Source organism: Phyllostomus discolor, chromosome 1 (genome assembly GCF_004126475.2).
Source record: "Phyllostomus discolor isolate MPI-MPIP mPhyDis1 chromosome 1, mPhyDis1.pri.v3, whole genome shotgun sequence".
Classification (NCBI taxonomy): domain Eukaryota; kingdom Metazoa; phylum Chordata; class Mammalia; order Chiroptera; family Phyllostomidae; genus Phyllostomus; species Phyllostomus discolor.
Window position 1 is genome coordinate 94,491,501 of NC_040903.2, and position 26,038 is coordinate 94,517,538.

The window sequence follows — 26,038 nt, forward strand, 5'->3', positions numbered from 1 at the left end:
ATTTGTATGTTCAGGGTAAGTGGGTACAACCAACTGCCTATTCAGAAGCAGCACTACATAATAATATGAATGAGAAGTAATTGTTAAAAATACTGAGAGTAAAGCTACTTGGGAAGGGCAAGCACCTTCGTAAAATAAAAAGTAGTTACAGTGAATATGACTAAAATAGCACCTTCTGTGCTGATGCTCTACGATTCTATTTCAGTTTGTTCTGTAAAAATTAAAAATGCTGGTATGAAATTTTATCTTCTGACTCTTATTATTGGAAATAATAATTATTTTCCTTTGTTCTCTCAGGAAAGGTCAAACACCTGGATAAAAATTACCATTCCATCATTAGGACTGTAATGATTTCCTAATTGGGTTATCAAATTAGAATCGAGAATTTCTTTTTTATTAAGTAAAAAGAAAGTCTGAAATGCACAGGATAAAAACCTGCAGTGTCTCTTCATAATTTATGATGACAAGTTATTAATAAACATTCTCACTGTACTGTGATCATTTTTCTCAAAATTTGTGACACTGTCTACTTCCAACACAACATAATTAATTATGTGCCAAACTCATCCCAGGTTAATGAGAGGTCAGCTGTTGAAAACTGTGAGGAGGATGTAAGTCTCTACTGCCTGTCAAAAGCATTTGATTATACCTTGTTCCATTGGCTATAACTTTATAAGCCACTAGAAGTCAAACTAAAGAAACGGTGGCAAGCCATTCAAAGAAGAGGTTATAAAGACTTGTTTAACTTCAGGTATAAATTTTTGGCAAGTCTATAATTTAACTGCGCTGTATGGTCATGTTTTAACAACTGCTGTAAATGGCTAGGAAAGACAGACTGGGGACTGGGAAGAGAAATGAAAGATGCTATCAGTGGCAGAGTGGAGTAACATGGGTGTTATGCCAAGTGGAAGAATAAAGTCACCAAGTGATTCAACTTCGAGTTTTTCAATTACTCTGCATCTTTGAGGCAAAAGCTCTACAACATTTGGGGAAATAATGGTGAATAATAAGAAACTTCAGTCTATAAAGACATCAGATAAAAGATAAATCAGCTAAATTATTCTTTTCTTTTAAAGAAAAACTAATGAATTTCTTTCATCATATTGTATCACAATAATAATATTAAAGGACTTAGCATCAGCAGAGTCTAGCAAAATCTCCTAAGAAGAATTAACCCGATACCTTTGGATTATGTCTTGGTATCTGGAGCATATGATCTCTATCGCTCCTTTTTTAGAGGTGAATACTTAAACTTATGGCAAACTCAAGGGAGTTGACTTTCCAAATCATAGTGAATAAATAAAAGGCACGGATTTCCTGACTCTACATTAGAATGTGGAATCTAAACAAAAAGTGAAAAATAGAAATGCAGTGTAAAGCAGTGTTCCAACACTGAGCACCAAGCTTTCTATATATTAGTGATGTAAGTTCTGTAATCTATGATCAGTTTTTCTTTTAAGTCAAATAGTTTTAGTACTTAATTTCACCACCAGCATTAAAATTAGACATATCCAAGAAGGAAAAACTCTACCTAGAATATGTCATTATTTTAGAAAGTGTGGCTACTTGACTACCAACATGTAAAACCTGAGGACTTGCAGGAGGGTGAGGTCCACTCTTTGGTAGCTCCTCCAGAGAACTGTCAAACGTAAGTTTTCAGAAGTTAAATAAACAAGGCAAAGGAAATATTAATGAAATGTATAGACATTGATACATACTATCTATACAACCTTTTAAATGTACATTGCTTTCATTTGTGGAATACTGCTAGGTTTTTTAACTTCATATCTGTATAAGGTTAAAACCAAAACCAACACCCCTCACTACCACCAAATACAGGTTGTTCCCCCTCCCCAGTTTTTTAATATGGCTACTTCCATGTGATAAGACTATGGTTACAGGGGAAGAAAAGTAGATAGGAATTCCCATACACTATGTATTTTGCATGCCTCAGAGAAATTTAGGCTCCGAGAAATTAAGTTGTCTAATGTCATATACCTAGTAAAAAGTCAGATGGAATTTGTACTATTTCTACTACAAACTGCTTTCCAGCATCTTGTGGGGCAGCTGCCTGAATAGTGTACTACAAAAAAACAACTAGGAATTTCCTTTCAAGTCAGAATGTTGAGTTTGCAGATCTGAAATTATTTGGATGTTGTTTATATTGACGTAAATAAGTATTTTATCCAGTTACACAAAAAATGTTTGCCTGCAATGGTATTACTTTATTTTTTATCAATATAGAAAATATAGTTATAAAGAACTATCAATGTCTACATTATTATTATTATATAAATGAGAATAGGTAAGAGCAGGAAGTTGAACTTGAGTCTACTAACACATCCATAAACTATGCTGACTGAAAAAATGAGTGCTAGTTGAGAATAAAATGCACCTAACTCATCAAATACCTTCAAAGGCCAGATTTCCAAACAAACGCACCTGGGAGATTTCCCATGTGTTATACACTCAATACCTGTTACTTAAAACATGTATTTTATAGCAGGTAAAGCAGGAAAACAAAATTTTCTTCAGTATTTTCACTCTCTCACAAAGCAAACATTCATATTGCTAAGCCGAGAGTAAAATATACCAGGGTCAAAAGTCTAAACTTTGGGGGTTCATTGGCATTGCAAAGCTATTTATTTTAGCCAAGGAAACATCTAATCATCTGGAAAAATGAGTATCTTCCACTGGCTTCCTGACAATATTTATGGTGACTGTGTTCACGTGCAGCTATAACTTCCCTTCTGGGAAATCGAATCAACTAAACTGCAGATGGAAATTTCTGGTACTCTTAATCGCAAGCTAAATTCATTGATTGATTTCAATAGCTTTGTTGTCTACAGCAGTCTAAAATGATCTGAGCCTCCTAATTCTACATGCATTACAGATGGCATCTTGAAGAGAATTTAAAATCAGCAAGCAAGGGCACCCTTGCTCTGCACAGAGGGAAGCAGAGAGGACTGTCAGAGGTTAAGAGAAGATCATGAAGTAAATTATCAAATGTGGCAAAACCACCCAAAATGAGGTTTAGTTTTTGTGAAAGCAAAGAAACAGGACTGACACAAAGAAATGATTTTTCTTGGAGCTTTCCACTTCACTAAAGCAAGGAAAAAGGGAAACAAAAAGTGAGATTTCTGAAGGAACTGGAACTTATTATTTGTGTTGGGATAAGAGTTTACTCTTGGTTGATATATCCGATCTTCTTCACGCCTTTCAAACTCTGCCTTAACTCTGATATGCTGCTCTGCTTTGCATTCCCCAGTGGTTTTACCATCATTAAATGTCCAGTCTTGATATTATGTGAAGTCCTCAGCTACCTATATTAATTATTGATCTCTTTAGAGAAAATGTAATGTGGGGTCTAAAGACAAAGAATAAGCATATACTATGCCCACTTAAGGTTACAATATAATATAAATATTTTAAGGTATAATGTCAACTTAAACATCACTTGGAATAATACTCTGATAAAGCCTGACTCCCTCAATAACTTACAAGGTATTTCCCACTTAATCTCCATCACCAGTTGCTCCACTGGACCATTCCTATAAGTGATTTCAGTGATTTCTAGGAGAGAGGAATAGCTTCTTCTATGGGGCAAAAATCTACCATTTTGTAGTACATATTAATATAATCCTAATGTTATGAAAAGAATTTATACATTATAAAGGTATTTTTTTCAAATGCAGGATAAAAGGATGCATTATTCAATAGTGTTCAGTCAATCTGTTACCTATTTGAAAATATAAATGAATCTGTATGAATGCCTACTATTCAATAGCCACCCACTGTAAGTCCTTGGAGAAATCAAGTGTCTTAACAAAGCCACCACAGCAGCTCATGCGACACAGAGAATGTAGATAACAAAAGCCAAGAGCCACATGCCCTTTAACTAAATATTCTGGATCATATATCCTGAGCTCTGCCATTCAATTATACACTGCATTCACTCATTCATTCAATAATAAAATACTTAAATTGCTACTTCATGACAAGCATCCTTACATATTCTATTGCCCATTTTAATCTTCTGCCCTCATGAAACTTATATTCTAGTGTCCACTTTCTTCAAATGGATCACAAGAATCAGCCCAATCATAGTTTCCATCCCGTTCTCCCGCCACAACCAAAAGTAAAATCCCCTTGGGTCATCCATCATCTCCTGGACCTATTTCTTTACTGTTTTATGTATCTCCTAACCCGATCAATTTCCCATCCCTCTCAGCCCACAAAAAGCATCTATCATTCTACATCTTCCTTGCAGTACCTTCAAACAGAGGTTCCTTTTCTCTCATATCCCATATGTTTATAAACCTGGAGATGATACAAGGTCCTCCTTGTTACTGTTTCTAACATTGTGAGTCACCTTTGATCCTCAAAAACCTCAAGACCCTTGAGCCTCATGTCATCAGACTATCCCACTCACTACCTACTCATGCATTTTCTTGCCTCTTCCTCACCCACTATTTGTTTTAGCCCCTGGCTCCTGCCTCTCTCTTTTACTCCATTCCAAGAATCTATCTTGCTGACTTTGATATTATCATGTTGAGTCACTGAATAATGTAATTGGTAAATTTTTGACTTCTTCACCTCAGTGAAAATTCCTAAGGTTGTCTTAGTCCTGGACTCCCTCAGCCATGCACTCCAGCACTCACGACCTTCACTTTCTTATCAACAAGTATAACATGACTAAGATCTGGATTTTAAGAAACGTCTTCCCTAACTCACTCCTCTGCCTCTTGATTCTATTAGTTTTACTACAATGAACTTTTACCAATTTTTTTGACTCTTACAAACTGAATTCTTACCAAATTCACTGACTCAGCAATGTCCCATTATCTATCCTCACAACACCCCAATATTTCCACATTCTTGTCAGTTCTCCCCCTAAACTACAAATCCATCCAATTCTCCACATCTCCGTTACCACCTTCAAGGCATAAGCCACTCTCTTCTCTTGTCTGAACTAAGGAAATAAATATAACTAGTTTCCTGCTCTCACGATTTCTTCCTTACAATCAATTTCCCATAGTACTCAGAGTGATTTTTTAAAAGCATTCACCAGGTATTACTCCCACGATTAAAACCCTATATTTGGCTTCCTATTGAATGGGTACTAGAATCTGAATCCCTTAACACAACCTATAGAGCAATTTTTGGATTTATTATATATATCATTATATAAAACATGAATAAAGACCACTGCTGATCTATGAGGACTGAGACTAAGGAAGAATATTTGGGGAAGAGGAGATGTAGCTATTAATTTAGGTTGAGGAGCTAGCCCTCAATAAAGCTACAATCAATTACTCATATAACTGCCTCTGATTAAATGCAGCTTAATTATCCCATGATTTTTCAGTTAGTTTTCTTCAGATTATTTATGCAATTGCCAAAGATTAATGCCAAGGATTAAACATAATATATGGCACATGACATTTGACTAGTACAGAATAGAACTATATTGCTTGTCTTATAATTTTAGGAGCCATGTAACACAATTAACTCATATTGGGTTTATTTTCTTTTAAAATCCCTAATTTTATATTTGTTTTTGTTAGTCTTATCCCCACCACCAAATATGCCCTACAAGAGTAAGAATGATTTGATATAAACTGCACATAACCATATTAAATTTTTTTCTTTCTTCCTCTTTCTCTTGCTATTTTTAAAAATAGACTTGGTCCATTTTCCTAGTCTTCCAATATACTTCCAGCTATGCAACATGTATGCTATTCCTCCATGCTTCATGACACACACAAGTGTAGGCAGTCAGCTACAGGGGCCCTCATCCAAGTCACTGACTGACCCTTTAAACAACATCCTGTGGTTAAATTTCTTCAACCTGTTAGTCTTTAGCTTCATATCGTTTTTAAATTCAATGACACCTTAAGGGTCTTTCTTTGATTACTTAAAATTAACACTTCCCCCAATCTATCCAAATGTGTTAAGTTGGATGTGATTTGTTTCCTGAGAGCAACTTAATTCTGCATCTTGGCAATTCTGCCCTCCTTTTCTTAGTGCTCTCTAGCCTTGCTTTTAAGAGTACTTTCTAAACTTCCTCCAGGCTATCTCAAGGTCAAACCAGTTTATGGTATGGAAGTTAACCTTTTTCTTTTTTGGAAATCAATACTATATTTACCTGTTCCTGTTCTTCTATTTTCTTTCCCATTCTCTAGGATTTTTTTTAAATGCACATAATACTACTCAGCAAATCTTATTTGTAAGTTCTCTAAATTCCTGAACTATAAATCATTGAGAAAAAGATACCACAGAGAGTTCATTTCAACACACTGTAATGGATACTACAATTCTCTCCAGAATGTAAATAAAGCAATGCTTTTTTAGTTTGGGGCGATTTCTATTTGCTTACTTATTATCTTTCAACAATAAACATTTATTAATTTTATAACTTTATCACTTTTTTACCTCTTGAATTAATATTGTCTGGTTGTTTTATTTTTCACATTTAAATATTTTTTTGCATGTGTAGATGTACATTTTCTAACATTCATGTGATACTGTTTCAATATACCTGGTAATATTAGTGCAAACAGATTTGCTGTTTTTAACGTTTGATTCCACTGCTGTAACCAAGAGATCAGTTTGAGTCTACCAAGTCTAAAAGCGCTGCTTCTTTATATTAAAATCTCAAATTCAGCCAATCAACCTGTGATATATATTGAAGCCATGAAAATCTTTTAGAAATTTTCTCAAACATTTTTTTTCTTCTGAACTACTTAGGAGATTGGGATCAAGAATTAAAGTATGTAAAGACAAATGCGTTAAGTGTTACCTTAGCTTTAACAAAGTCTCTGGTCAAAGAAATAAATACAGACACTTCAGAATTAATTAATCTGGTACATCTGGGAGATAAACACCTATCAGTAAAGTTGGACACAGAAGCAGCACCCAACATATACTTGTTAAAAGATATAAAAATAGAGAAATACAAAAACGGAGACAAGGAAGCTGAGAATGCTTTTAAGATTAATGTAATTTGAAAACAGTCCATTAATTTGACTAAGAAAGGAAAATTAAAATGTCTAAACATTCATACCTGTCATCAGTTTTATACTATATTATGTAATATAATTTCAATTTTCTCTTGTAAAAATCACACCATCACCATAAGTAATCTGCACATAACATAGAAAAACTTGGGCTTCTGAAACTTCCAATGTGACTGAAACATGTAAAATTGAATAGTGACAAAGGTAGAAAATTAAGCCTTCTGTTGTGGTAAAAAAAAAAAAAAACCCTGCCTATTATCAATGCTCCTGATTAATTTTTTTTAAAGTTGTGATTTCTTTTTTCTTCAATCTTTTTATTTTAAATTTTTAATTGCTGTGGATATAGCACAGAAACTTGGCACTCCAGATTATTTATAGCCCATCCAATTAGTGTTTTTTTAAATCCTCACCTGAGGACTTTTTTTTGTTGTTGTTTTTTAGAGAGAGAAAAACATCTATGCAACAGAGAAACATCAATTGGTTGCATTCTTGTATGCACCCTGACTGGGGATCAAACCCACAACCTGCTTATGTGCCCTGACTGGGAAACAAACCTGTGTCCTTTTGATCTACTGGATGGTGCTCCAACCAACTGAGGCACACCAGTGAGGGCTAAGTTGTGATTTCTTTTGGAGTTACAAAAAGTAAACTGCAGGAGATGTCTCCAACATTGAGTTTTAGTCAAGAAGGCAAGTTTCTTTTATTTTCTGTTTTAACTCAATAAAATAATGTTGTCGTGTTATTTATCTCTCTAGAGGTAAAGTGAAAAGAATTTATCCAAACAGCATTACAAGAGAAGTGTTGCTGATGTGATAAAACTTCTAAGGAACTTAGTGTAAATTCTGAACTAGTCAATTTTTGCAGAGGAGAATAAAGATCACTGCAATGATGGCAGGTTCTCTGGCTTGTACATACAGGGGTTGGGGTAGAGAATCATAGGATCTGGGGTGTCTAGCAAATGAGATGGCATATTTACAATGATTATTCAACAGACTTTTATGAAAAATATTTAGAAGGGGTAGTATTCCCAGTTCAATTTGAGAAAAACCCAAGTATTTTCATGTCTAAACAGAGAATTAAACAGCTGCTCTGTAAAAAAAATATATATATATATGGTAAAAAGGAATTTTGCTTCTTGCTTCAATAATTTTAAAGTTATTATTCATAAACAAAGTGTAGTAATTACTTATGCTCAATAGATGGCGACCTCTACATTATAGTCACTAAACTATCATTTGCATAAAATAGTGTAATCCACCAGAAGAAAATGAAAGGTAAATTACAAATATTCCATATTTTGCAATAGACAAAATTATTGCTTGGTTTTATACCAGTTTTTATTTTGGCTTGTGGTATTTCTTCCAGGTTGGGGAACATACTGTGCAGGAATGTATATGATGGTATCAACTACAAAATCCTATCTACCTCATACCACTTTTATTTTTTAAAATTAGGCTATGCTGTGGAAACATGGTGTTCTATGTTTCAAGGTAAATTCAATTGTTAAATTCTTACCTCATGAAAATATGTAAGAATATGAGACTAGGGAATGATTTCTGATTTCTTTGCATAGCTTATGAAGGATAGTAATTTTAGGTAATTTGGTCAAATGAATGAGTCTTAATAAGGATATGCAATTAGAGTCCAGTATATTCATGAAACACAGCAATAACAAAGACATGGCACAGGTCAGCAAACTGTGTGTCTCCATTAACCTAGTCTATATGGGTTCTGTGCTATCTGTGACAAGCTAAAAAGTTTTATAAACTTGCTGTAAAAAGAATGTTTTGAGATATTTATGTAGTTTCTGCTTTCTAAATTTTCAGTGAATGTGCAAAAGTAATAGGTTTCTGTTAAAGAAGTCACTTAAGATCTGTTCTGATGGCCTTCAGCTAGAAATCATGCAAACACTATGTAGAGCTATGGGACAGCATATAGGAGGGTATTTTTTCCCCATAACTGTTTCAGTTTTGTGTAAGATAACAGGAGTTTGAACCATTTTCCCAGTAAATGGAGAAGCAGTCACTCCTCCTTTGATGGGTACTTTAAGTCTTTGAAAACTGCAAATCCATACCATTTATTATTACTGGCAATTCTTAATCATAAGATGTGAAAAATAATCAGAACCTACAATCCTTGAACAAGAGAGGAAAAAGACTGATAAATAGCATGTTTTCATCATGATAGTTTAATATTTTTTGCTAAACTAAAATACTACTATATATTAATATAGACTTATATTTAAGCATGAAAATTTTAATCTGCTTATTAGACATTTTATATTTAGTAAAATATATTAAAAGGGTGAGATTGAGAAAATCACCATTTAATTTAGAATACATTGTATGGTGCCTGACAATGTATTTTAAGCATATGTTTTTAAAAGAATTATCTTTCAGTGAAATTTTCTATGGCCTCCCATAATTCTCTATGCTGGTAAGCCACATATTGTTAACCAGCTTTCCGTTATTAGTAGGTTACTAATAATATGGCTGTTGCTTCTTTTTAATCAATGTTGTAGATTACACTCTTAACTTCAAACATATTCTGAGGAATGATAAAATTATCCGTATTGGTTTTTCCAATCAGAGCACTAAGTTTCTCATCTACCTGTTTCTAAAATTGGTCATGTGTTGTCTCCTCACAGGAGTCACTGAGTATTCATGTTGAAAAAGACCAAAAACACAGAGAAAGATGAATTAAAAAACAAATTTTCATTTAATTTTTTTAAAGTCTTCCACGAGTATTTAACAGATATCATCAGGAGAAATGTGTCAACTTTTGCCAATTAGATTTCACAAAGCACAACAATAATTCTCCTTTTAAACTTGGGCATTGTTCCACTTCCCTTTCAGTATAGGTATTAATGTGTTGGCATTTTAATGAAAATTTTACCTTAATATTGAATTTATATTCAATTAAAAGTTGCATACACCCTGGGTAGTTGCAGGTTCTATCTCCAGTCAGGAAACATACAAGAAGAAACCAATGAATGTGTAAATAAGTGGAAAAACACATGGGACTCTCTCTTTCTTTCTCCCCCCCCACCCCACACCCCCTTAAAATCAATCATTTTAAAAATTGCATATAGCAATACTATAAACAGTTTCCTTAAAATTCAACAATTATGAGATTGGAGAAATATGCAATTATATACAATTAGGAACCACCTTTTAGTGCTTGTTAGTGCCCAATATGGTGGGATCCTAAAACTCCTGTGTTCAAAGAGCTTACACTCTAGTTAGGGAGATGACACTAGGAGACAAATACCTGTCATCCGAAGGAGAAAAACTGGCACCCCAGCAGAGGCAACAACAATGCTTCCAACTGGGTCCAGGTCAGTGATTCTACTTAAAAAATACTTTTTAAAAGTGCTAATTTGTCAAATTGAGTATTAGTACAGAAAGGCAGCTGGTATACATTATGGACTGAATTATGCGCCCCCTGTCCCAATCCATATGTTGAAACCCTAATCCCCAATGTGACAGTATTTTGAGAGCAGACCTCTAAGGAGGCAGTTAAGGGTAAGTGAGGTCATAACAGCAGGCCTCTAATCCAGTACAACTGTGTCCTTGTAAGAAAAGGAAGAGACACCAGAGTTCTTCTGTGTGCACAGAGGAAAGGCCACATGAGGGTACAGTGAGAGAAGGTGGCCATCTGCAAGCCAGACAGGCCTCACCAGAAAGCACTCCTTTGAATATCTGAATCTTGGCCTCCTAACTTCTGGAACTGTGAGAAAATAAATCTGTTTAAGCCACCAAGTCTGTGGTATCTTGTTATTGCAGCCTGAGCTAATATTTCAAATTTAGGAAGTAGTTCACCAGAAATGAATCTTACAATTGAATTACTTTCTAACTAAATTTGTAATTTTATATATTTGTGTGTGTATATATATATGTTTATAGTATATTTATGTATACATCTCTACTAAATTTCCATTTATGTACATGGATTTATATACTGAATATACAAAGTTTTACTTACATAACTACAGCTGCATCCAGGAAGAAATACCATGACCATTAGAATGCCTTTTCCTTCCAATTTTATTATACTAAGACTCTAATCTTCAAAAAGTTCACACTCTCATTGGAGATTTAGGACATAGAGACATATATCCATAATAGAAATTAGAAAAGGAGGTGCCAAAAAAGGGGTAAAAGTAATAAAGTATGTTACTTTAGGAGTGAAAATAGTATTTCTGCTGTGGAGGGCGGTGCACTCGCTGTGCCTGAGTGAGTGGTTGGAGTTTTAGGAAGGGATAAGGAAACCTTGGGAAAGGGAGCATCTGCACTCAGTGCTGTTCTCAGTGGCACAGCACTAGCATTTCGGGAAGCATGATGCTTTCATCTGTGAACTTACTCAGAGCATTCCATTTAGCATCCTTAGTCCCCCAGGAGCATGCTCCTGGCCTTGTAGTATCTGTATTATCACCCTGTACATTCCCAAAGGCTACTCAGCAGCAGCATCTCTTTCAGGACAGAACCAGAGGTAAACTTTTAAGGATGTGAAGAAAACAGCAGAGGTGCTTAAATAAAATTTATTAAGTGACTGATTAAATGACTAACACAGTTGATTCTAAAATGCTCCATATGTAAAATTATAACACACAAAATCATATTTTATTAAGTGCTGCTTACCAGTTATAAGTGTTTATTACATTTACTCAGAGTAAATCCTAATTTTCTATTTAAAAGCTTCTCATTTCACAGATTCATTCATATAGCCCTGACTATATTTGATTTCTGAATATCTTTATCTGAATACCTTTACCTATTCTTTACTCCAGGATACTTCTGATACAATGAACAAATATCCATCCTCTCCTTTTGACTTTGATACACCTTTCAGGCTGACTTACCTGGTATCTCTCACTTTAATGATTTAGATAACAGTAGTACCTAAATGCTGTTTGTGATCTGAGTTGAAGATATAAGGAGAAGAGACAGGTGACAAAGAAAGAGTGAATGATGACAAGATGAAGACAAGAACCACACTGAAGAGAACTCATGCAACAGAGGTCCAAGTAGGGATCTAAGAGATTATGATTCTGTTTCTTAGATTCCACATGAGTGAGATCATATGGTACTTGTCTTTCTCTGACTGGCTTATTTCACTTAGCATGACAGTCTCCAGGTCCATCCATAATGTCACAGAGGGTAAACTTTCCTTCTTTTTATGCCTGAGTAATATTCCATTGTGTAAATGTACCACAAAATGATCTAACAAGCAAAATAGAGACAGACTCATAGATAGAGAAGAGGCTAACAGCTGTCAGGGAGCCGGGGCTAGGGGTGTGTGGAGGGACTGAGCAAAAAAGAAAAAACTCAGGCATATGAATGACTGCATGGTGACTGTTGGGAGGAGGTAGGGTGGGGAGAGATGAGGTGGGGAGAGGTAGAGGAGGGTAAAGGAGGGATAAATGGTGATGAACAGAGACTTGACTTGGGGTGGTAAACACATGATACAGTGTACAGATGTTGTGTTGTAGAGCTGTGCACCTGAAATGTATATAATTTTGTTAACCAGTGTCACCCCAATAAATTCAATAAAGATTAAAACAAAAAATTTTTAAAAGATTATGATTCTGTTGCAGATCAGGTTCTCCAGAAAGCAAATGCCAAGACAGAGTTTAGCATGGAGGGTGCTTATTAATAAGTACCTCTAAGATCAACACCTATGGCAGGGGAAAAGAAAGGAAGTGTGGGATCGAGAATGGCCCTTCTAATTTGTCCCTTCCTGGGATGCAATGACCAGTTTTCACCTTCTCTGCCCTCCAAACAGGTCCACGCTTCTGGACAGCCCCATGAAGGCAGCAATACTGCAGCAGCACTGTTGGCAGTGGAGATGCTATGTGAAGGTGCTGACTCCTGCTCTCTTATCCCCTCTAAAACCAGCAACAGTGGCATCACAGCCTCTACTGAGGCATGATCTGGGTGGGCATCACAGTGCCTACTACTGATTCTAACTTCATATTTTAAAGTGGAAACTCTGGGGCAAAAAGGAGTCAGTCAGTTACAAACCTGAGTATAAAACCCAGAATTTACCATTCCCTGTTTTTTACTATTGTAACCAGAAAAATGTAAAATAAAATGTGGATGTCTACTTTGGGAAGAATGAGCAAGGAAATATTTACTTGGTTTAAGGAATATTCTTTAATGGGATAAACAAAAGTAATGAATCCAGACATCTAGGAAAGTTTACAAAGAGAGTACTAAATGGTCAAATGCATCACTAAATTATAAATAGGGCATTATATATCAAATTTCTATACATGAATGTTTTGTTTTTGAATGGCTCTGTGTTTCCTACCTGTATGTTACCAACATGCATTGTGTTAAATGCCTGCTTTTTCTAGGTCTTCAATGAGCCTGAATGGGAAAGGCATTAAATTGATAACTATGCTAGGTGCTGAGACTAACTAGGTGAGTGTTTATTTAGTAAATTGATTAATCTGCTTGGTTCCTCATTTTCTAATTTTACTCGAAAGTGGTGAGATATGATAATAAGACAACTTCCCATTTAAAATGCCATGTTAGTAATGAGAATATAAGTTCTTTGCCTATGTGCATAAATATTATGTTTTTATACCATGCTTCCCTTCATACACTGCATTTGGGGCACACTGCGCCTTCGGTTCTGTGCTTGCCATGTTCCTTCACACTTCTGGATTTCCACACTGCTTTTCTTTGTCTTGAACACTGACCTCCAGACATCACGTGACTGACCCCTTTCCTCTCTCAGGTGATGGCACTAAGGGGATATCCTCAAAGGTCCACACTAAGTACTCTACTCCCTCCCTGCCTTGGCCAAATATCCTTTATGTTAACTTATGTTATCTTGGTAACACAATTGTCTCATATCATCTTGTTTATAATATTTATCTGTTATTCATTATTGAATCCCTAGCACATGTCAGTGCCTGGTATTTAAATATTCAATAATTATTCATGTGAAAAAAATGAATGCAGGCAATGAATGTTTGTGATTTATATGATTTTAAATACACATCAGAAACACAACAATTGCAATATAATTTGTCTGAAGGAAATCAATTTATTCTATACGTCTAAATAAATTTGAATTTTAAAAGGGACTGCTATTGCTACTATCTTAATATCAATTTTTTTTAAACAAGCTAAGGTATTCTTTATCTGAATCTTCCTAAAGGACATGATGATGTACAAAATGAGTATATTTTCCACAAATAATGTGTTTTTGGATGCATTCTGTTTCCACAAATATGTATTCTTTGAGGTAACAAAACTACAGACTGTGTGGGAGATACTCCATCTTCTGACTGCTAAAGAGTTTTAAGAAAAAAATGTTGAAAATTCTTAAGAATAACTTTCCAATTTTACATTAAAAACAAGCCTACAATAAAGAAAGTCTGTATAAGAGAGACAAACAAAAACAAGCTATAAATTAAGTCACTAGACTTACAATAATATTTTTGCAAGAAACTTTTATAATTTTTGGCTAGCTTGTAAGCTGGGAATATAAAATGTCCCAGGAGATTAAGCAAGTTTAGGAATTCAACCTCTGACAGGGTCAAATGGAATGTTCTTTGTGATCCTGGCTAAACATTTACCCAAATGTTCAATATGGACCATTACATTTATCTAAGTTTATACATTCAGTGCAACATTAAATACTTTATTTTCAACTAGACAAAGTATTAAATTCTTATTTTCACCTGCACCTATTTCAAGTTATAAAGTTCTATACACAATTCTCTTGTCTTGATTAAGGAAAAGTTCTTTTATTTACTTAAAACTCTCTAATATTTCCTCCTCTCAACTCCATAGTTATTCTAGAAATATGGTTCTTGGTAGAAAATACCATGTTCACTCTACCCACACAATTAATTTTCATGAGGTTTTGATTCTATCTTCTTTCAAACATTATCTTTTGAGATCAAAAAGAAATTATTAGGTACAGGAAAGCCTATACCTAATTTCTTGTACAGGCCAGAGACACAGTTGTAAGCTGCACCGATGTCAGGATAATAAATGATGCAGGATCATTACTGCACTATCTAAAGAACTGATGAAGTAAACGAAAGACATTTTAATATCTTATGAAGTAGAGTGGAAATGAGCGTAGATAAATCCTAGAATTATTTCTCAAATGCATTGGCATGCCACATTTTAAATAGTAATCACTAACTGCAATTAATGTTAGTTTCTCCAAATAATCAGGCAGTTGTCCCAGTCAATGGTAAAAAGTATATGGGAAAATTAAAATAGAACCTTTAATGCAGGCAAGATCCTTCAGTAATCATTTTCACACAAAGACTAATTCTAGGTTGTGCCATTGTCTAATTCAGTAGTCCCCAATCTTTCTGGCACCAGGGACTGGTTTTGTGGAAGACCATTTCTCCATGGACCAGAGTAGGGGTGGGAGGATGGTTTGGGGATGATCCAAACGATATTACACTCAAGCTCACCTCCTCCTCTGGGGCCTGGTTGGAGGCCTCGGTCTAACTGATCGGATGTGTTACGTAAGATGTTATGCTAACTCTTGTAACAACTGGGGGGAGATTAAATATATGGGCCTTTGTCATATTCCACACTCACATTTTAGTCACCTCAAGAATTAAAAAGGTTTCCAAAATGAAAGGTCAAGATAATATTTATTTTATCCAAGTAATACTGTAACAAATCTTGGATGGCACTGGTACTAGATTCAAGGAAACAGAAAACAAGGTACAAAGCTAAGTTAAAGGCAACTTTATTACAATACTTTTCCAAACCTCAAAATGCATTTATTATTGCATTTATATCTAATATATAATACATTATATTACAAGACAGAAAGCATTTCTGGTCAGATATTTAGCTGAATGTATTTCCCAAAACAGCACTTCCTAGGAATAGCAGCAATGCACAACAGTTTAAATGTTTCTCTGATGTTGCATAAAGCATCATTCATATTGCATTTTTTTATGTTTATTCCTTTGATTTAAAAACAAAGCAAATCTATCTTTTCTATATCTTACTAGTTAATGCCTAGAAGTTGTCTATATCCTAGTAACATCTACCAGCTTAGAAATATTTCCTTTGGTAGAAAACTGGGTTTTTTAAATTAACCAAACCAAAAGAACAGTGTATTTTTCCCCATCGCAAACAGGGGCAGAATTCTCTTCTTTCCTTTTTAGGAGCCAAATCTAGACTTCTTCCTCTTTATATAGCTATCTTACATAGTATGTGCTTGAAAAGATACCCAAATCTATAATGAGCTCTATTCTAATAAAGACTTCTTGTTTTAATTCATAACCCACTCTGAACATTATATAATAACTTAAAAGTAATCTTGGGAAGTGTAGTACCATAAAGGAAGTATTTTCCAAATTAGATGAGGACATATTTGCTTATATACCTCTGCTTCAAATGCCCAAACCAATTCAACTTACAAAAAGAACTTTTTCCAACAGTACTACCCTGGTAACAATGGAAACAGATGTAAATCTAGTGAACAGATTTAGTCCCTTAATATACTTTCTTGGTTTAACATCTGTGAGCTACCATCTACCATGTTCCTCCTCCTTATTGTCATAAAGTCAGGAAATGGTTAGGGAAGTATAGAAAAGGTTCTTTTTTTCTTCATAAGGCAAATATTATACAGATTTTGCTATGAAGTTGGAAAAAAAGAAAAAGTGAATGAAAAGGTACGTGCTAGCTGCTTGAGGGGGCAAAACTCATAAATCACTGTACGTTAAGAGCACGTGCTGAAACTTCATGGTGCCAGTCACGTAATTTTGTGTATTTGGGACTAAAGACGTGAAGGGGTATCTTTTCCCTGTGGAAATAAAAAAAAAGAAAAGAGAAAAGAAAAAAAGAAAAGTGATAGAAGAGTCATAAGACAGAGTACAAACAGTCATCACACTTCGTTCATCATGCAGAAAACATGCCTTATAAAAGTTTAGTTTCACAGAGCTGTTTTATTTAATAGCAAAAGACTTTAAGGGTAGAGCATACTTAGAAATATAGAAATTAATCTACAGAGCAGTGGCAGTTTTTATGACCAAAATTAAGTGACTACAAGATCACATGAACACATTCAGAGACTATAATGTTAGCAAAGCAACCAAAACATACCCTTCTGCCCACTTATTTCAATATTAAAGAAAATAAACCTTAGACATAAAATCCAGACAATATCTACTAATTATAAAATCTGTAAGTTGTTCATATAAGTTCCACAAAAGTCACCAAAGTCAAATGCTTAGCTTCTAGTTGTGAAGACAAAATGTTATACTATTACACTTGAAATGTAAAAAACAAAAACAAACAGAACATTCATGAAAGGAAAGTATTCGATTTACAAAATAAATAAAAATGGACAACTTACTTAGCCTTCTTTGTATTATCAGTTTCGGATTCCTTCACTGAAATATAATAAGTGATATCCAATATTAGCTTGCTTTTTAAACTTTAAAATCACTTAAGACAGCGATTTTCAACTGTTGCACCGCAAAAAATTTTAAAACATATAATACCTGACTATTTAGTCAGGGGCACTGACATCTTTTCCCTTAGATTGTCTAATAAAAAATAACAACAGCCAGCCCTGGCTGGCTTAGCTCAGTGGATTCAGCTTGGGCTGCGAACCAAAGTGTCGCAGGTTCGATTCCCAGCCAGGGTACATGCCTGGGTTGCAGGCCATAATCCTCAGCAACCTCAAATTGATGTTTCTCTCTCTCTCTCTATCTCCCTCCCTTCCCTCTCTAAGAATAAATAAATAAAATCTTTAAAAAAACCAAAACAAAACAAAATAACAACAGCCAACACAACAGCCGTCATTGTGAACAAATCAAAATTATACTTTTTTGGTCAGATCAGCAAAAACCATATTTTTTGGTGTGCCACAGAATTTAACAATTAGTTTATGTGTGCCATGAGATGAAAAAGATTGAAAATTGCTGACTCAAGTAATTACATGCACCAATCAATATCAAATGGTCAAGTTGCACAAAGCCACTAAAAAAAATTCCATCATCATCTTGTCACTGGCTATATACTACAATCAGTACTACTATTACTATTGCTTCTACACTTTTCGATGTAACTCTCCTGGACTGGTTTCTTACTTATAATACCCATATTATGTATGGCATAACTTAAAAACAAACTGAGGAAAATTACTGTTTTTCAATAATTGTCTATCTGTCTAAATGTACTTTGTGGCAAAGAACATTCATCTGTTAGTGTCCCTAGGCATTCACTTACAATGCTCAGTCCCAGTGATCTGGGCCAGAATCCGGAAAGAGCGAGACTGAGTGGTGCCAGTCCTCGGATGCCAGTCTTCAGTATCCTCAATCAGTCTCTTCTTGCTGGCATCACTGTGAGTAGGTATGTGATAAAACTCTGTATTACGCTCCACAATGTGTTTTCTTGGCGGGCTAGAATTAGGAAGGGGTAAAAAAAGATTTATAATTACATTAAGGATAAATACCCTCTGACAAATTATTTATAATGTATACATTTAATCTTGTGTTCCTTTAATATATTTTGCTTTTGCAAGCATACACAGCCTCATTTTTTTAATAAAGAGTATTCTTCTAAAATACCATAGGCTGTTTTTTAAAAAAATTAGAAAAAAAGGGTGTATGCTAATATAAAATAATAGTATATCCATTCAACAGAAAGGTTACCGTTTAGGTGGGGTTTTCCTTTTTAAGTGACAGAAGAAGGCAGCAGAAGAGATTTCCAACATAAAGAAAAGGAAAAGAAAAGATTAAGAAAAGAAGGAAACAAGGAGAAATTAAAAAGTCCACAGAAGTTAAAATAAAACAATTTTAAATTTAGTACTTGCATTTTTCATCTAATGCCTAACAAAACACAGAAAGGAACTACATTTACAATCACTGCCAAATATCAGCATGCTGCTAAAATGTATGAGCTTTCACAAAATTAAATGACTGTGTCTTCACTAGGCCCAGGAACCAAGAATGGTTTGGTACAGGCTAAACCAGCAATTCCAAACACAATTTTGAAAAGGAACAGAAGTGTTATTTTCTTGTTTCTCATTCATATGTACTCATAGATATCCCACATCCTTAATAAAATTGCATACAGAAACCAATGAAATATTTATCAAAAGACCAAGATGTAAATCTTGGCTCCATGATTTTCAGATGTGTGCTTTTGGGCCAATCTCCCTAAGCCCCACTTTTTTGTAAGATAAAAATATCACATACAAAGTCACATTGTTCTGAAGATTATATGAAATATTATATGTGAAAGGGATTTATAAACCATGGAGTTTGATAAGAACATTCATTTTTCTCTTAATAAAGCATAAATATTGGGGAATTTACAAAGCATACTATTTTAACACTTTAACCTAAAATCCAGTGAATGTAATAAATATTCCTTCCATCTCTCCTCCCTCCCCCTGAAATAGGATCAATGCAAACTTTTAGAGGCTAGAGTTTAATTTCAGAACAGGAAAAGGAACCTGAGTCTGCACTAGCAGACTACTGGCACAAGATCCAAGTAGGAAAGTGCTCTAAGAGTATCAGATGTGAGCAGCAACACCTGGTAGGTGTAAGTCCCTGCCAGAAAATCACAGTGCTATCGGAATATTCCACATGCCCATTGTCATTTTGATAGTGCCACTATCAGATCTGTCAGAGTATGGCCAGAAAAGTTTTTGTCCAGTAAAGAACATGATAGAATTAACATTAACACTGGCTTCAGAGTCAGACAAAGAAAACCTCTGGCACCACATCCTCCACTCAGTGTGTTTTATGCCAATCATTTAATTATTCCAACTCTAGATTTTTTCCATCTCAGAGACGGGGACTGCTTCTACTTTAATGGGTTGTTTTGAGGACTGAATAAGATAGATAGTGTACTTAATGTGTTTTCCACAATAGCTAATAGTATTGGTCTCATAATGTTTTATTTTATTATTACCAGAAAAATTATTTGACATGCATGTTCTAAGACTATAAGTCATCTGCATATATAAGAAACAGAATCAAAAGTATTTAAATGAAAATTAGTAATACTTATTATAATTTTTGGTAAAATTGTAATATTCTAGAAATGAAATATCTAAAACACCTTTTACTAATATTGAACAAAACCTAATCCTTTTTAAAATAGACAAAATTTTAAAAAATGAGAATAGGTATAGATTACTTTGTAAACCACATCTTTGACTGATATAAATTCCTAAGTAGATAATACTTTATCTTATGCAATTACTGGAATAATTTAATTTTAGCCATTAAACTTATAGTTTTATCTTTTTATAATAAACTTAATTGTTTTAAATTTATAATTAGTGATTGTAGTTTTACTCTTAAGTGGTGCCAATTTCAGTTATAAGACTGTTTTATAATCTATAAAAGGTTTGGTCAATAAAAATACAAAACAATAGTGTCAAATTAAGATACCAAGAATAATAAAATAACACCACAATAATTTTTAGTTATGACACACTTGCAAAAAATAATAGCACACCCTAGGCTCTGTGACATTCATCACAGCAAAGGAATTGTGCTAAAATTATCTGAAGTTTCCAAACATTTACTTAGTGTTTTCTGGCTCTGAAACCCTAGACTCTGATGACTACAATTAGAAAAAGAAATAATCTCAATGATTTTATTCTTAAAAATGTATGCTGGATAGAATATAAAATTAACTAGTAAGAACAAATAATTTACAAGGAAGGTCCAAACTACATCTCTAATGCCAATACACACTGTGTATAATACTTACCTATCCCTAAGGTTTAACTTATTAAGTTTTTCCACTGCAAAGCCGTGGGTACTCTAAACATATGTAGTGATTCATAGGAAGTTCTCTATCATGAAAAACATGTTTCTCGGGTTCCTTAACATATTTGAAAATTCTTGCAATGAGAAGATACTAGCAAAATTTGCTGGTAGTGGTTAAGTTGAAAGCAAGATAAACAGTTACAGAAGACAATGATGAAAATTATAAGAGGAACTACTAAGTACTTACACGGGGCCAGGGTTACTGAAAGAGAAATAATACACACACACACACAAAATGTGATAGAGTAGAGGAGACATTGATGTTCCCAGGATGATGAAAAACAGACAAAGAAGAGACCAAAAAAGAAGAAAAGATAAAAATGAAATACATTCAAAACAATGAATTTACATGAAGATGTTATACAAACATCATGCTTCAAAATAATCATGTAAGCACAGACAAAAATGAACAATGTTAGTCAAAACTTTGTTACACTGTTATTATTGGACAACTGTTTTATCTACATTTTTGTTTGTTTCCAAAATCACTAAAAAATACTTTATATATCAATGTTAGTTCAAATCTCAAGTTACTAATACCAACAGAGAAAAGTCCGTTATTTAAAAAAAGTCTAGGTTTTTAAAATTCACTTTAGTATGAACCCAAATTCCTATTAAGTTCCTAACAACAGGCACAGACTAAAATAATTATTATATACAAGATGTAGAAACAAATTACTTTAGAATTATTTTTAAAACCAGAAAATAAGAGAAAAATAACTTACATAAGTAGTATATAGTAATAGCAAGTGTAATCGCATATAAATTATCCTGAAGCATGTATTATGAAGAAATGATACACTACTTGAGAATTTTCTTATTTTTTAAAATGTAGTGACTTTGATGAAAAATACAGCAAGTACACAGGGTCATAAATAATGGGCTATTATTTAATTTACATACACTCCCCTGTCCATCACTATCACTGCTCTTTCACAAGCAAATCCCAGCAAGTTTAGAAGTGATTTGTAGGAACTCTGCATTATCAGTGACCTAATTAACCCAGAAAGGCATGTCTGATAATAAAGGAACTAGGTTAATAACATCTGAAGAGGGAAAACCTCCAAACATAAATCGCTCACATAGCGTATTAAGTATAAAATCATTAAAACATATAGTTAACCCTTGAACAGAGTGGGGGTTCGGTGTGCTGACCTTCCTGCAGTCGAAAATCCATGTATAACTTTTGATTGCCCAAAAATTGTGTTGTTCCTTGGTATCCTCCAGGGTTCCAGGACCCCCTTGGACATGAGAATCCACAGATCTTCAAGGCCCTTATGCAAAGTGGTATGGAACAATGCATACAGTAGACCCTTCACATCTGTGGTTCCCAACTATGGATCAAAAACACTCTTTTCAATCTGCAGTCAGCTGAGTCCACAGATGCAAAACACAAGGATAAGGAGAGTTGACCGTATATTTATAGAAAAAATTCTGCATATAAGTGATCTGTGCAGTTCAAACCAGTGTTGTCTAAGGGTCAATTGTTTATTCATATTCCATTAAGGACAGAGAAAATAAAATATAAACTCTAATTCATTATAACACAGTGAGAAAAACTGCCTACCAGGTTTAATACTAAGGCTGTGCAGTGTGGCTATATTTCCAAACATCAAAGTTAGTTTCATGAACCCACCAGAAGGCTGTTTCACTGAATGGGAGTGGGTCACAGTAGCAAGTTGATCTCAATAGTTTACTAATCTTCTCTAGCCAAAGTGCAAACCATGTCCTCCTATACCTTGCTGTTTTAAGTAGTAGGAAAATAGTTTTTCAAAATAACCTTCTCTCAACAGAACAGAATTTTAGATACATATTTAAACATTTAGAGTTCAGGGAGGATGTCTATAGTGGGGTGAGGTACAGCAAAATGGAGGGTTGATTGATTTCAACATAAAGATACCAATTTGAATATGCCAAACATTTTCATGCATGTTAGAAAATTGGCTTAACTGGAACAGCCCATCATACACCACAGTGGCATATGTGCCCATGTGACAGTCAGATGACTTGGCTTTTTACCCTGGCTGTACATTGCCACTTCCCCTCTGCCCTGGGCAAGTTGCAATCTACAGAAAGTAGCCTCTTTTTCCTCAACAGTGAAATGAATTGCAGTTTTTCTTTCAGACTTGTTGCCAGGGAATATGTTTAACATATTGATTTGAAGGCACTCTGAAGACTATACAATACAAGGTTGTTTTTAGGATAGATCCCTCAACTGCCCAGTATAAAAAAAGTACTATCAAACCCCACTTAAACTTATACACATTATATACTCATGTAGCCCCAATTCACTTAATTTAGCCTCAAGTCTATAATCTTTAAATACAAATACAAAGTCAAAGTAACAAATAAGCCCAGTTCACAAACAGGTGATACAGAGCACACCAAAATGTGACTTCAAAAAAAGTAGGCTCCAAGCTTAGCTCTATCACTTACAAGCTGCCTGATTTGAGAAAATTAAGTAACTTCTCAGTATTCAGTTCAAATGAGAATTAAATCACATAATGTATTTAGAAACACCTAGCACAATGCATAGTAATACCTAATAAATTAATAAATGTGAATCTTAAACTTAAATACGTATTTAATCTAAATGCTGAAATTTATTTTTCCAAGTCCCATTTCCCCCTTCACAAGTCAAGCTGTTTCACTGGAATCTAGTAACTAGTCAAAGTCTTTGTGTATAAGAATTTAACTTTAAATAGACAAGCAATAAATCAGAGTTTGGAATTTTTCTCGAGTACCTTGGTGTGCAATATTCCTTTTGTATATAACATGAAACTATTCAGTCAGTGAGACCACAGCCACACTAGAATATAGTTGCTCTTATAATCCAATAGTTAACTAGTGTGTCTAGGGTAGATATTTCCTATTTCCAATTCTCTCTGTTGAGTAATGATAAATTTCAGCACAAGCTCAGAAAAGTTATAACTTAATTAAAACAAAACTATTTTAAATTCTTATCTTCTGTGATTTTAATCTATATTTAAAGTTAGTATTCACCAGTCAGTTTACTGTCAACATCAATAAATACAACGGCAAGGTTTTCAAGTTATACCACAGTTATTTCCAATGTCTATGCCAACTGCCTGTGACATATAAGTTGATAATTATCTCTCTTAACTAATTTCAAAGGTATAAATACCTTCTATCATCCAGTGATACATAACTGCACATATAGAGGTCTAAACCTTCCAGCAACATTGTTTGAAAAATAAAAAATGTTATTAGAGACTTTACTTGTAAAACACTTGTTTTGTTATATGAATTTGGAAATTAATTCAGCTTTACATATGCCGATCATTAGTTGTATATTTAAATTTTCTGTTTTGCCTTTACTTTTGTCATCTAGCAGTCTAGACTGGTACACATTGCAACGCATTCTCCAAAGCATTACCTTTTTTAAACCACTACACAGCAAATTCCACATACATTTTATAACAGAAGTCAAACACTAATATTTATTACCATAAAGCAATTCACTACCACAGAGCAATGCAAACCACACTTACTGAAAATACTAAATGTGGTTATTCTAAATTATAGCTATTTTGCAAAATTTAACTTAATTTTGCAAAAATTGGTCATTCATGCTGTTTACTCATATATAAATCACCATATTTTCTCTCCAGTAATGTGGATACTAACTTTTTCACTTGTGTTTTCTGCAAAGAGAAAAGCATTTTAAAATATTACTACCATATCATTATATTTTTTATCTTCCAAGGCCAAGTTCTTCAAAATACCACAGAGGAACTGTTAGAAAAAAAACTGCAGCCCAACAAAATTGAAATTAATAGAGAAAGACTTACCTCTTGAAAGCAGTGGCACATTATAATGCAAGGGCATATGGAAAGGGAAAAGGTAAATCATTTAAACTACTTGCTGCAAAATAGCTTCTCTTCCAGTTTGGAATATATAGAGCCATTTTGCTCTACGTAGAGTAAGGAGAGTGGTACAAAAGTAGCAAGCCAAGACCAATATTTTTTATATGTTAAAGATTAAAAATTTCTTAAAGTGCCTTGTTTATTATTGTTTATATGGAACAGGATGGCTTACATCATATTATGAAGAAATACTCTGAAACTATCAACATAATCATAAATCTCATACTATTTGATAGGATGAATAGCTATTTCTCAGTAATAATACATAATTAACAAGCACTTATGTCTTATGTTTACTAATACTAAATAAATTTGGACGGGATGTCTATCGAACTGGCAAATCAACTAGTTACTTTAAATCACTTAAAAATTAAGATCTCTTGCTTTGAGGAAAAAGATATCTTACACATTTTATTTTGTATCCTTCTGAACTCTTAAATTTTTGGCTACTGGCATATATTATCTTTTAACTAAAAAGTCATTAATAGGAAGTAATAACTCTCAACTTTGAAAAATGTTTTCTTCCAGATCTTTTGAAACATCATAAAAATACTGGAAATTTAATAATGATATCATTAGTAAAGTGTCTGACAGTGATTTAAAAAAAAGTTTGGCACCTGATACAGGAAATGCATTGATCAATAACACAAAATACCTAATCTTTAAAATGATGTATCACTGACAAATGCGTGATTTATTTTTTATTTCTCTAATCTAATGTAGTAAGCAAAAGGGTGCTATAAATTTGTTTTTGAATTTCACAGGCACCACACTTTATTTTCAGAGTAATCAGATTTTCACTGTCCTAACATGTGGACATTTGAAATGAAGCTATTTTTAAGTACACCCGGTTTTCAAATGCAACTCAAACTCGGTATTTTCACATACTTTAAATGTAGTACTTTTTGTAACCACAATTTGCTTTTATCTCTACAGTTTTCCATTAAGAAGACTTTCACATAAAATTTCAACAAGTATTAATAAGGAGAAAAGATTTTAGTGCAAACACTTCCTCCAATGGAAGTTTTTTTTCTACTGAACCTGGAATTTAATAAACATAGTAAACTTCTGCTTTTAGTAAACTTCTTTGCTGTGAGGCTAGCATTTGACAAGCAGAATCTGTCTTTTCGTAATATCTACTTTGATTACTCTAAAATCTATTGTCTTAAACTAGACATACAAAAAAAAAAAACAACCAAACACACTTCAACACTATATAATAGTTTTCTCCCTCACATGAAAAAGAAATATTATTCTTTGAGAGACACTAATTTTCTTCAATATACACATCAAAACTTTAAAAAGCCACCCACAACCACAGAACCATATGTGGGGACTAG

The 26,038-nt window shown here is 33.9% G+C and overlaps 1 protein-coding gene across 8 annotated transcripts in view; it reads right to left on the minus strand.

Moving 5' to 3' along the window:
• Positions 1-26,038, minus strand: part of PDLIM5 (PDZ and LIM domain 5) — a 218,492-nt gene that overhangs the window by 53,136 nt on the left and 139,318 nt on the right. For 2 of the 8 annotated variants that reach the window (XM_028505746.2, XM_028505744.2), the window contains exons 6-7: positions 18,251-18,423; positions 17,373-17,409 (exon numbers count right to left, since the gene is read on the minus strand). In XM_028505746.2, coding sequence (XP_028361547.1) covers positions 17,373-17,409; positions 18,251-18,423 — 210 coding nt within the window. Of the gene's footprint in view, positions 1-1,535; positions 1,649-15,728; positions 16,821-17,372; positions 17,410-18,250; positions 18,424-18,675; positions 18,694-20,998; positions 21,014-24,459; positions 24,477-26,038 lie in introns of those variants that run through there. The other 6 variants (XM_028505748.2, XM_036026309.1, XM_028505743.2 and 3 more) reach the window with 6 other exon arrangements.